The sequence below is a fragment of the Medicago truncatula genome, chromosome 5, assembly GCF_003473485.1.
Source record: "Medicago truncatula cultivar Jemalong A17 chromosome 5, MtrunA17r5.0-ANR, whole genome shotgun sequence".
Classification (NCBI taxonomy): Eukaryota; Viridiplantae; Streptophyta; class Magnoliopsida; order Fabales; family Fabaceae; genus Medicago; species Medicago truncatula.
The window spans coordinates 32358590-32372969 of NC_053046.1; the positions used below are offsets into that span (position 1 = coordinate 32358590).

The 14380-nt window shown below is 29.5% G+C and overlaps 1 protein-coding gene across 1 annotated transcript; it reads right to left on the bottom strand.

Moving 5' to 3' along the window:
• Positions 1 to 5338: 5338 nt before the first annotated feature.
• Positions 5339 to 7940, bottom strand: LOC11426456 (cytochrome P450 83B1). Its single transcript, XM_003615798.4, has 2 exons — positions 6976 to 7940; positions 5339 to 6094 (listed from the first exon to the last, which is right to left on the bottom strand). Exons 1-2 carry the CDS (start codon positions 7876 to 7878, stop codon positions 5477 to 5479), a joined length of 1521 nt encoding a protein of 506 aa, XP_003615846.2. The 5' UTR covers positions 7879 to 7940; the 3' UTR covers positions 5339 to 5476.
• Positions 7941 to 14380: the final 6440 nt, after the last annotated feature.

Below are 14380 nucleotides of genomic sequence, written 5' to 3' on the forward strand. Positions count from 1 at the left end.
GCATGACGAAAGACTTAATTGAGAAAAATTTTGATAAAGACAGAGACTATTTTAAAATATTAATAGAGTCGGGGGCTAATTTAAGAATCACTTACAAAGACAGGACCAATTTGATTATTTACTCCACTTCAAATCCTTTAATGTAGACACCACCAACTCTTTTAAGAGCATCCACAATGGTAGTACACTAATAGGGACTCCTTAAATGAGTTTGACATGTACACATTATTTATTTATAATTTTTTAATAAAAGTATCTATTAAGGACTTAATGACTCTAATGACAATACACTAATATGGATTCCAATGAAAAATACTTAAATATGTCCCACTAACTTTACATCATTATACAAAAGTAATTTATTTATTACATTATAAATTACCTCATAAAATATTTCTTTTAAAAGTGGAACGAACTTATACATATTTTATTCATTTTTCTAAACTTGGGACCAGTTAATTTCTAAGAAGAGAAAATCCTTAAATAATTGTATGTTACTTATTAGATGCTTTTTTTTCTTCCTTTAAATGAATGTCCTTAACAGAGAGTGATCCTTATTAAGCAAGGACCTCGCATTAGCGATGCTCTAAGACACTTTCTCTTATATGTCAACTTTTCAAATCTATCAAATACAAAAGTTACAATATCATAAAGTTAACATTCAACATCACTCAAGAGAACACACATTAAAATAAAATATTTTTTTAATTTTTTTCCAACTCATTTGATTTTTTTCTAAAATTCAACTCATTTAATTTTTTAATTTTTTACTCAAGGGATTTTTTTCGGACGCGCACGTGGAAAAAAAATTGTAATTTTGATGCTCCGTCCCAGCGGTGGTTAAGTGTAGTTGATCCATCGGTAGTTAACTGCTGCCGGTTTGTTCAACGGTAGTTAACTACTGTCGGGGGTATTTGCATCATTTCGATATGTGTTTAAGAAACTATTGAGGTGAGAAAAGCAATTTTCTTATCTAACATGACCTTGTGTTTTTGTTAAACTATGTCATATACGACTTGGTCTTTTAGTTAGGGAAGAAGTTAGTTAGTGCATTTGAACCTCCAAGTTCTTCATACTTACTCCTTGATTTTGTGTATGAGCTTTTGTCTCACTAGAAAATGTTTTGGATTCATTCATAAAAGCCTTTAAAATAGCCATTAGAGAAGCAGCTTCCTTGATTTTGTGCAGCGATTGATGTTTGAGTAGGTGTGGTAAATCTTGCTGGTAAAGTAGCCCTAGCTTGCATTCCTTGTCCACCTTGCAAAGTATTACTCTGGTTGAACCACAAAAAGCTAGGATGGTTTCCAGGGTCGTCCCTGTAGAATCAGAGGCTCGGCTCTAACATTAAAAAAAGGCCCCTCATAAAATAAAAACAATTTTTTTTAAAAAGAGCAAGCCTCTATTCACCCTGAAAATAAGATCCAATAAAAAATGGTCATCATTATAACTAACACAGAAATGATCAATATTGTAATCAATACAATTAACAAAAGATTTCAAAGGAATATCTTTATCAACTTTCTAAGTTGTTATTTTCTTTAGTTTATACTTAGGCAAAAAAATAAAGTTTATAATGTTATTTTTAGAGAATGATTATAATGTTCGTTATTAGAAGAAGTATAAACTTGAAGAAGTGCTCTAACAAAAATAAGAAGAAAAAGAAAGGTATATTGTGGTTTTATTTGTGAATATATAATCCAATATGCTAATGAGATATAGACTAAATTGGAGAAAAAAGAGAGAGTACTGCTATTGAAGTCATGCTCAAATCAAGGCCCTTTTATACTAAAAAATATTAAATTAATTAAAGAAGCAAAATGGTGATCCTAAAAAAAATGAAAATTAATTAAAGTAGCAAAAAGGAGATCCTAAAACAAATTCAATTAACTAAAGAAGCAAAATAGAGGTTCTCGGTTTTGAACCATTGACCTGAGACGTGCCAAAATGCACGTAAACCACTACGATATATTTGCAAAGCTTAACACAATGACGCATTTTTAGAATATATTCAATTTGTTCGTGCAGTATATTAAAAAAATATAAAAAAAATTGGGCCCCAAAATTTTGGAGGCCCAGCTCAGTAGAGCTGTCTGCACCCCCTTATGGCCGGCCCTGATGGTTTCTCCAACCAAGGTTATAAATGGATTGTTATTCTTTCCATATCAGCCTATAAATACACATAAATAAGATTTGCAGGATTTTTTGTAGAGATACCCCCTCCATAGTACACAATAAACAATATAAGTATAGGTTGAATTCAAGCCCGATGCGACAAGTTCACCGCCAGGTGCAATGAGGCAAGTAGTTCAATTTTCGCCCTGCGTGGCCAGTCCTCCGCCAGGCGTGACGAAACAATGGCAAACCCCCCTTGTAAATGTTTTTCCCAAACTTGAATTATTTTACCATAGTTGACTAAAGCTCCTTAGTGCTAACCCTAAATAGGTGTTATTTCACTTTAAGTGCTAAACCTAAAAGCAAATGGAAAATCACATAAAAATGAAGAGTAATAAAAAAAAATATATATTATAATCTGCTTTGAGCCACTACATTGTTTGAAAAACCTTAACATTTTCTAATTTATTATGATCTGGGGTCTAGGATGTGGGTGTCAAATCAATCTCTTAGTAAGCGGATCCACAATCATGTCCTCTGTTAACTCTTTCTAGCACAAAGAACTAGATGTCAATGTGTTTCGATTTTGTCGAGCTCTTGTTGTAAACCAAAATTCTTAACGCGACTACGACCATGACCACGATTGTTATTTAAAACCTTGTATGTTGTCTGGTTCAACTGTGATCATGAATCATGATTGTTGATATTACAAAAATATGTGATCAAATGCTTTTGATCTGCCACGATTGCGCTTGCAATTATTGATATTGCGAAAAGTTGCGATGAAATACATATTGATGTAACACGGGCTTTACCTAACAATTGTTCAATGTTACTAAATTTAATTAGTAACATTTTTCTTGATTTAGTTACAATTTTTAAGTGTTACTAAATGTCATTATTGTAGTAGTGTACTTTTGATACTGCCACTAGCTAGGGGTGGGCATGGTTTGGTTAACCTAAAAAACCGAACCGAAATTTTGAAATGGTTCGGAAAAATCGAACTGAACCATTTCAGGTATGGAGCTAACCGAACTGAACCAAAGTTATGGTTCGGTTAACCGTTTTCTTACCTATGAACCGAATCAAAACCAATATTTTGAACCGAAATGTTTTTTTTTTTATCCTTTTGTGAATTTAATTGTATTTTTTTTATCCAAAAGGCAAAATATTTTTTTACTTACTTTTTTTTAAGAATATATTTTTTTATTAATATTATTATTACACAAACACAACAAAATAATAAGTTTAATGCAAAATATATTAAGAAATAAAAATTATAGTATGAAAATTATTATCGATTATTTTTTGAAAGATATGAAGTAATAATAATATAGATTAAATTAATGTAATATATAAGATTAAACACGGTAAAAAAATATGTATTAATATTTACTTTCGTGGTTAGTTTGCTTCGGATTTGAAACAATTTACTACGATCTCTTTTTAAAAATAGCTTACTCAAAATCGCTTATTTTATGCAAAACACCTTATTTTAAAAAACAACTTATTCAAAACAGCTTATTTTATGCAAAACACCTTATTTTAAAAAACAACTTATTTTATGAAAAACAATTTATTTTTGAAAACAGCTTCTTTTATGAAAAACAGCTTATTCAAAAAAGCTTATTTTATTAAAAATAGCTTGTTACGATCTCTTTTTAAAAACAACTTATTTTATGCAAAAAAACTTATTCAAAACAGCTTATTTTATACAAAACAACTTATTTTAAAAAACAGCTTATTTAAAATTGCTTATTTTATGCAAAACACCTTGTTTTAAAAAACAGCTTATTCAAACAGCTTATTTTATGAAAACAACTTATTTGAAACAACTTATTTTATTCAAAACATGTTTTTTGAAAATAAGCTATTTTGAATAAGCTGTTTTTAAAATAAGATGTTTTTCATAAAATAAGTTGTTTTTCAAATAAGCTATTTTGCATAAAATTAGCTGTTTTTTTAAAATAAGTTGTTTTCATAAAATAAGCTGTTTTGAATAAGTTGTTTTTTAAAATAAGGTGTTTTGCATAAAATAAGCTTTTTTGAATAAGTTTTTTTTTTTTAAATAAGCTATTTTGTATAAAATAAGATGTTTTTCAAATAAGCTGTTTTTTTAAAATAAGTTGTTTTCATAAAATAAGTTGTTTTTAAAATAAGGTGTTTTGCATAAAAAAAAAGCTTTTTAAAATAAGTTGTTTTTTTGGAAAGATCCAACAAAGAGTTGAAGTGGTTTCCTTAAAAATAAAAAAAAAAAAAAAAAAAAAAACAGCTCAAGTGGTTTGGTTCGGTTCGGTTATGGTTCAAGAACTGTTAATAAATTAACGATTCGGTTCGTGAACCATTATAATGATTCGGTTATTTTTGGTTCGGTTCGATTCATGGTTTTTTTCCCACCCCTAACTGCCACAATTGCACTGGAATACAAACCTTGATATTGCTGCTTGATAGTTCCCAGGGTTTGAGTTGAACTGAAGTATTGGTGATCTCTTACATTTTGATGTATAAGATATATAAGTTTGTGTCTGAGTTTGGTTTTTCAGAATATTATGCAATCTATTTTTTTTTTCTTTTTTCTTTTACGCAAGTTATGCAATTTTTGAGAATTTATGTAAATATTGATCTGAAAATGCAATTCTTTATTTATTACTTATAATTACTGGTATGACTTTACAACTTTGATATAAATTCACAAGTAAAAGTGATTAAAATTTCTGTGAATAGAATGGTTTTCTGTGATTTCAATTCACTAATATGATGGTGTTCTTGCTTTGCAATATCAGAGATACTTTTGATTTTTATCACATCTGTTTTTTATATATTTTATTGAAGCTGATTTTTTTCTGTGTTAGCTGGAGATTAACATGGACTGGCGGAGAATCTGTATGCTTATTACTTATGGTCTTTGAAACTGATTAATGTAAGTTTTAGGCCCTGTTTGGGTAAACAACTTAATTGCAGCTTATTTATAAGCTAATTATATAACTAAAGATAAAACAAAGTTAAATTGTTTTGTATTACCTATATAACCTATAAGCTGTTTTCATAGAATAAGTTGTTAAATTGTTTTGTATAACCTATAACATATCTTGGAGAATTTATGCAAATAAGCTGAAAACAGCTTATGAATATGGCATATTTTATATTGAATAGTCCCAACCAAAATTGCTCCATTATTTGTTTTGATTAACTTCATGATTAAAATGCATCAAATCTGGCTTGTGTATGTAACAGGCTAACCAAGATGAATTTTATATCTTTGAACATATAATACAAGGGAAATGGTATATATAGTAATGGCTTAGTTATAACAAGCATGCTTTATTTTCTTAGGATAAATATAACATAACTTGAAAAACAAAGATCAAACACATTCAATCCTCTTCTTAGCAATAAGGCAGAGAGGATTTTTCTTGTGTTGAACAAGTCCTGGAAGACCATCAATGTCTATATTTTCCCACTTTACTCCTTCAGGCATTTCCCAATCAAACAAATAGAGAAGATTAGCAAGTACAAGGTCCACAGTAGCAATTGCCATGTTTAAGCCGGGGCAAACTCTTCGCCCCGAGCCAAATGGAATCAGCTCGAAATCTTGTCCTTTTAAATCTATATCACTACCTATGAATCTCTCTGGATAAAACTCTTCTGGATCCTTCCATGCTTCCGGATCTCTATGGATTGCCCACGCGTTAATGTACACCAATGTCTTGTCTGGAATTTCGTACCCTTCGATGTCGCACTTTTTCATCGTTTCTCTTGGTAAAAGTACGGGTAATGACGGGTACAGTCTCATTGATTCTTTTATAACTGCCTTGAAATATGGAAGCTTTTGGACATCTTCTTCCTCTATAAAACCTTTCCCTTCATATGCTTTCCGAATCTCTTCTTGTACTTTCTGCATCACTCTTGGATTCTTCATTAGTGCAGTCATAGCCCAAACTACCGCGGCCGCAATTGTGTCTGTTCCCGCCAACAACATATTCTGTAATATTTATGATTTTGAGAATAAGAAGAAAAGAGCTTTATAGCTCAAATGAAAGTTAAATTCATAGAAACTTATATTGATCAAAAGATGGTGATTTGTCTACATAATACTCATTTATAGAGTTCAACTAAGCTAATTCATTGAGTAACTAAATCTAACTAATGTAACTAACCAACTGATATTAACTAACTTAACTATCTTAACAATATGTTTCATTAGCAAATATACCAAGTATAAATATTAACAAGAGAAATTTCCAAGTGGACGGTAGGATTAGACCCCTCGGATTAGTCAGTCATTGACCAGATACCGAGTTTCCAAAAATAAATAAATAATAGTGACTAACTCCAAGCACAAGATGTGCCCAAGGCTAGATCCAAAGAAGAGACAAGACAGTACCATATTATGATATTATGTAATGAATAAAATAACCAAACAACATAAGAGACAAGTTGATATCATTTTTATATTACCTAGTAATAAATAGCAACGTTGATCATGATCTAATGCTGTTAGATTAAAACTATGAGATTTTAATGGAAAGAGATGCAGGCCATAGAAATCAAAATTCTAACAAATAGAAGAAAGAAAAACCAATGTAAAAAAATTGAATTATCGACGAAAACAAACATTATAAAAATGAATTTTTCGCTGATTATTAGATTAAAGTGCTAAAATTGAAGATAAATTAATTTCATTTTCTTCCTTAAATTTCAGTCAATAATTAAACTTTCTGAAGTAGAGATCTTGCACAAGTTATTAGATTATGAGATCATGAAGTGCTATGCAAAAGTAAAAGATTTGAAAAAATTGAAGCAAGATTAAGGCTTAATAAGAGTGAAGTAAACAAAAATAAAAAAAAATAAAAAATCATTAACCATGATCAAGGGTTTGATGTGTTCAGCACTGAGATCCATTGAGCAGTAAGGATCATTCTTCAATTCAATCAAGGCATCAATTACATCCTCTTCGTGTGGAGGCAACTTCTTTCTATTTGGATCAATATGTTCATCAAAAACACTCTGGAAAAAACCATCCAAAATCTTGAACAATTTCTCAAGACGACTCATCAATCCGGTGAACTTATCAACAATCCCTCCAACAAAAGGCAAATAATCCGTGTAAAAGAACGAAATCGTCATTTCCTGAGCTTCTTTAAGCAAATCATGAAACATGCTACGTTCAGCTGCTTCATCTTCAAACCTTCTACCGAACGCAGTCCTACAAACTACCGCGCTTGTTAGACACATGAGAAGCTCATGCAAATTCACAACTTTGTTGGAAGAAGCATGTTCTGATATCTTCGTGATCATTTGAGTTGTCTCGTATTTTCTAACTGAGGAAAACATTACGACACGTTTGACACTAAGAAAATGGATGAAGGAAAGTTTTTTGGTGTGTCTCCAATATTCTCTATATGGTGAAAAAAACTGGTCTAATCCATCATATGAGAATTTCATATGGCTGATTAAAGCGGGTCGGTTACAGAAATCGATGTCGTGTGTTTTCATTACTTGTTTGGCCATTTTAGCTGATGAAACAACTATTGTTTGCCTTGAACCAAGTTTAAGATAGATTAAAGAGCCATATTTCTTTGAGAGTTCATAGAAGTTTAAACCAAGAGCTGAACTATCAAGTTGGTGTAAGTTTCCAATGAAAGGAAGGCCTTTAGGACCTGGTGGAAGAGTTGTTGATTTCTTAGATGTTTTGTGTTTTTTGAACAAGAAGAATAGCAAGAGAGCAAAGGGTAAAAGAATAAGGGGTGACATGTTTTTGTTCATGAATTAGGGATAGCTATTCAGCTATTGTAATATCTTATGTGATATATATCAAGAAGAGGAGTGTGCTATTGTCAGAGTTGAGAGAGGCTACATATGGATGATATTACATCATTTAATAACTTTATTTTTTTTTCTTGAAGTAGTTTAGTGGCTAGAGCGCACGCAATTTAATTGTAGAGAAGTGGAGTATTCGGGGTTCGAACCCCGGCTCCTACATATAAAATGTAATATCCCTACCAACTGAGTTAAGCTCACGGGGATCATTTAATAACTTTTTTAATGGATACATTACACAATTCATTGTTCCATTGAAGATTATAGGCTTGGGATTTTGGAGTGTGTTCCTCCTCAAGATCTCAGGTTCGATTCTCTCTGGTGCCAATTTAAGAGGATTAGTTTAGCTTCTTTAAAAAAAACCTTATATTCTCAAAAAATTGTGATTATGAGTTGGAGAATTCAAGGTTCGAATCCCGACCCCGACATATAATGTCCTTATAAGCTACACTTACAAGACAGTTCAATTTTTTTAATAGCAAGTTTAATACATGTATCCAATAAAAAACTTATAGTTTTTTAGTAAAAATAAAAAACTATAATTTGATTCGTCATCAAAAAAAATTATGATCTTTTGTTGTTGATGAGATTGATTCCTCGTACGTCTAATACATTTTAATAAGGAGATTAGCATATGAAGAGTACCTTCTAATAATTCATCATTATTTTAAAACCAATAATTAAGATATATTATTTTTTAAAAAACTTCAACATTATTTTATCCGCCTCTTCGCTCACAACTATGGATTTTATAATGTCTCAACTTTTATGTAACGCTTCAAGATTCTCTTTGACTTATTGTCACATGGCTAGTGGAGGAAATAAAACCGTCTTTAGAAAGATGTATTCCTTTCGATCATATTTATAAATAAATTTGTATTTTTAGATTTATTAAATAATTAATATATTTAAAACATAATATAGTTCAAATACATTATTTATTTAATGAATCTGAAAAAACAAAAAATGTTTATAAACGTAACCATATAGGAAATGTGATCTAATCTTGGTAAAGTAAAAAACATAGGTTTTCGACTACCTGCATCACAATTGGCAGACGCCGAAATCAGTTAATGCATGATAGAATATCATGATTGTTCAAAACTGAACCAACCTAATAGAAAAACTACAAACCTAATCAACTCATGCCGAAATTGCAGGAAAAATGTATTTGATTCGAGTGTATTCTAATCATTTTTTCACTCAATTTGCGGCTTTTATTTTACCAACTGAATTAAACCAAACCACAATATAAAAAAATATAAAAATTAAATTTGTAAAATGACATATTTTTTCACTCAATGGAACTTTCATAAAATGACATATTTTTTCTCTTGTTAAGTTTCTTCTTTACTTTTTTATTTCAAAAGTGTATTTATGTGTTACTTGAACTTTTAGAGAATGATAAAATCTTTGTTTTACAATATGATTACTTTTGTCAACGTTTTTAATTTGGTCTATGTTGTTGGGAACATTGTTAGATGAAAATAAAATTGTAATATTGGATGAAATTTAAAACATTGTAGAAAAAATGTTTACACGAAGGTAAACCAAAACCGCTAATATTACATGAGATAAACATATATTATCCCTAATATAAATAAAAAAATAAAAATAAAAGTCCGTGAGATATAAAGAATGGCTTGGTTGCTCTTGTTGAAGAATTAAAGAGTGGAGTGATACGAATGATCTCGAGTTCAATTTTCACCCCAACAAATACTAACTAATTAACATATTAACATTTGTTGTTTCAAAAAACAAAATTTAAAAGAATTTCCTCCCCTTCCTTCGATTAAAATCTCTTCACTCCTATCTATTGAACTAAACATACCGTAAAATAACATCATCTTTTCGATAAAAGAAAAATTTCGCAACTTACACACATGTTTCCTTCACATATCATAGTTTATTTAGCGGCCGTCAATGAATGCTTTTGCATTTTTCTTCATTTTTATTTCTCATTGCCAAAACTTATAGGAGATTTTTTCGTTATCCAATGTTTGGTTGGATATCAATATCTTCATAAAATTCATTCAAAATTTGATTTGTTTTTTAAATAAATTAAAACAAAAATATAACATGTCATTACAAAATTGAATAATAGATACCTATCAAACCAAACTTCACAGATACATGTTCACCAAAATTATAACAAGTGTTTGTTATGTTTTCACTTTCACCAATGACTCAAGGTATCTGGAATATCGTCGATGGCTGAATCACATAGTTTGTAGTTATATGATATGTTGGATTCTGTTGGACTTATGTGGCATTTTTTGTTTCTAGTAAGATGGTTGGTTTGGTGGGGACTTTTCTATTGTACATACATTGTTAAGTTTAATGAGTCTCTCCCTCAAAAAATAAAATAAAATCATTTGATTCAATCTTATTGATGAAGAAATTTATATTTTTTTTATTTGTTTAAATAGTCTGGCGGTTAAAAAAATTTAAATGGGGAATTTTCTCTCTCGTTCTCTTTATCAACATATCAACCATGATATTCATATCAACTGAATTATGTTTATGTATACACTGAAATTTGTACTTAAATGACATCTTTCCATGCCAATTTATTTGCTTGAGAAACAATATAATTTTGGAAAATACTAATGTACATTCAAAAATTCAAATGTACCGATACACAAATTCTTAAATGAATAGTTAAATGAATTATTATTTTGAGAGAAAAAATATTTTCTATCATTTATAATTATAAAAGCTAAATCATGTTTTACTCATAATTGAGAATATTGATTATTTTTTATGATAAAATATGAAAAATTTAGAATGATTCTTATAAACAGTAAAATGATATTTTTTTTTTTATGAAATGATATTTTCTAAAATAAAAATATCAACAAATTATTCTTTATTTTATAAAAAATAATTGTTAATTTATAGATCTAAGAAGCAAAAATACTCATGCATCTTAATTACAAATGTACCGTAGAAATTCTTAATAATTTTTGTGTTATAAAACTCATGGGTCGGTAGAGTGTACCCTTAGTTTTGATACCAGTGCACCCTTTCCACGTAAGGATGCAAAATATATTCATTTAGAAATGGAATAAAACAATGGAAAATGTAGATGGTTTTTTTTGTTTTGTTTTAGGTGCCATAACTTTTTTTTCTTTACTTACATATGAATATGATTAAACTTTTTTGTTTTAAGAGAAAGATAATTTAGATGGTGTGTTGCATCGAAATAATTTTATTATTTTTAATTTGTAGTTTTTTCTTTGAGTGGTTTTAATTTGTAATATAAACCGATTAATATATATTTCATCAAAATAAGTGATAAACATGAATTAAGAAATCAAAGGTTGAATTGTGTTGTTATGATATCAAACATAAATTTATTGATATCATATATTTTTCAAGAAGGTAATCATTGTGCAGATAAATTGGTCAACTTAGGCTTTAATTTGCAAACTCTCACCTGGTGGAATGAAGTTCCTACAACAGGTAGAGCAGATTTCTTCACAAACAAACTAGACTTTCCTAATTTTAAATTATCTTGATGTTGGAAGGGGCTTGGCCTACTCCCCTTCTTTTTTTTATTCTCCTTATCTTTTTCTATATATATATATATATTAAGGGCGGCTTGCGCCCTTTTGAAAGAAAAAAAAAAGTGACAATCCACCAAAAACATTATCAATTGAGATGTCGCGGTATAAATTAAGTCAATATTGTTTTTAAAAAAATATATATATGTTCATTCATTTAAATTGATATAATGCATCAGATTCAATACATGATGAATCAACATCACTTAAAATGTTTTAGATGAATTTGCGGACAAACTCATAACACTCGGGTCCGTTTAATGGTCAGGATAGACAGATAGGATATGATACATTAATCATATTCTACTTAAATCTAATGTTTGATGCACCAAAGGGTTAGGATAAAATAAACTATTTTCTTATTCTATCATGACTTTCCTTTGTAATTTATATCCTGAGTATAAGCTGAGTTAGAAATTATCCTGATGGATTAGAAGATCATTCCTTATTTATTATGATATTTTATCATTCTTAAAATATTTTCATATTTAAAATAACGATAGCATGTATTTTCTATTATAATTAATAACATATCATTTTTATTCCTTTAAAAAATGACATTTTTACAATATTTAATTAATTATGAGAACAATTTTTTCATTTAATTATAATGATATCATGTTTGTTATCATGTGCGCATCAAACACATGATAGAATTAATGTTTATCATGTCTTTATCATATTATATCTTTATTCAGTTTTATATCATATCATGTCTTTGTCCTATCTTGACCATCAAACGGACCCTCAACCTCAAGTTAATAGCATACAATGACAAAATGTCTATAAATAATATTATAAAATTTAAATCACCTAAATATTGTATATGCAACTTTGACATCCAAATATGTCCGAAATTGATGGACAATATATTTCATTAAACTAAACAATTATAAGGTGAAGTTTAGCATGGGAAAGACTAATTTTTTCCACCATGGGAAAGTTAGTTTTTAACCATTAACTAAACAATTATAATGGTTGATGAAAGGTATCTCAGCGTCAGTCCTAGAGAAATAAACCAAACAATGTTTTGCTGACACATAAAACAGACAAGTCAATTGAACATGTGGTGGATGATGTTTTATTACAATAATTGGACAATTCTTTATTCCAAATTACCTTAAACTCTTTATATGAAGACAAAAACCTTAATCATATAATAATCAAGTAGAAAATCGTTTATCATACCCGGAAAGTTAAGGATTAAATAAACATTTGGATCATTGATATTAGGGCAAATTATAACAACCTCCCTAAGTTATGGCTAAATACAACAAACCTCCCTTCTATTTTCAAAACCATCATACACCTCCCCTCTGTTACATTATGTTAACTCTCCGTTAGAATTTAGAAATCAGCATAGTTAGGTCATGCGACCTTTGCGTTTCCTCTCTCTCAAAACTGTGAAAAATCATGGGATTACTACTGATCATCCTCCTTCTCTCCATAGTTGTTCATCGTCACTCTCACTTGTATCTCTGATCATGCTTCTTTCATCACTCACTACCAACCACTGTTTTTGTGCCTTCTCTCTATCGCTGTCATCGTCGCTCTCGAGAGTAATTGCGGCATCGTTCTTTCTGGTTTCTAGTGTGTTGTTTTCATTCACCATTATTTTTTATGTTTGCTGTTCTAGTTAATATGATTTGTTGGTAACATGGTTTAGACTCTAGTTTTCTTGTACATTATTCCTAGGAAATCCAGTGGTTAGCAGATTTTACATAATAATAAAGTAAAACCTGTCTGGTGTATTAACCAAAAAAAGAAAACTGTCTGGTGTAAAAATTCAATCACAGGCACCAAATCAAGAAATTTATAATTCTATAGATTTTAGTCTCTTACCTCCTTGATGCCAATATATAGTGATAACCTTTTCTTTCAAGTCATTAAGAGGTGTTTCCATTTGGTTGATTAAATTTAAAGCTTAAGTTTAAGTTGGTGAGTGAAGGACCATGAATGATTTTAAAGACAATGCACACGCTATCTTACCTGTAAACTAATATTATTTGCTCAAATTTCATGTACTGTCACGTGAATTTTTTAGACCTCCAATGTTTACAAGAATGAGAATTATTTTCTTGCAAAAAACTGGAGAATTACTCATGCATGGTTTTTTTATAATAAAAAAAGTTAACGGACAATTTAACGGTGTTAATCAAGAAGGGATGTGTTTGTCTATTTGCTGAAAACCTAAGGGAGGTTAATGTTCATTTTAAAACTAGAGAAGGTGTTAGTGCCATTTTAATAAACCTTAGGGGAGGTAAGTGCAATTTCCTCTTGATATTAATCACTAAATTGAAATGTAAATTACGTCGTAATCATCACAAACAATATTAATAACCATATATTTCTTCCTCTATCAAATCATTGTAAATTTTCAACTTGATCTTATAGGTCCCTCTTCGTTGTTTATATTTTTTTTTCTTTTTCATAACTACTCTCCACTGTGAGAGATAATCTTAACAATGTTAGACATTAAATATTAACATCTTTTACAACCATGATTTAAACATTGGTTCAACTTATGATGGAAGACTAACCCTTTGTTTAGACCAAAATTTTGTTGGTGATCTTAGTCTCTCTTAAGATGTGTGTGTGTATATATATATATATATAACATCATCATTGTTTCTGGAAAATGGCAAAGACATAATGTAGCAATGTACCATCCCCGTTCTTTTTTCAAATTATGTATTTTTTATATTTCAATTTCTACATATTGTTAAAAATATACACTATTCATAAAAAAGTGTTTATGTCATTTACCATTTAACTTTTCACTCACTTTCATTCCTATAATATTGTTTCTTTGGACCAAGATCCTTGCGATCGAGAAAGGTGCAGTCACACAACACAATCAATGTATTGTAGACCATTGAGTT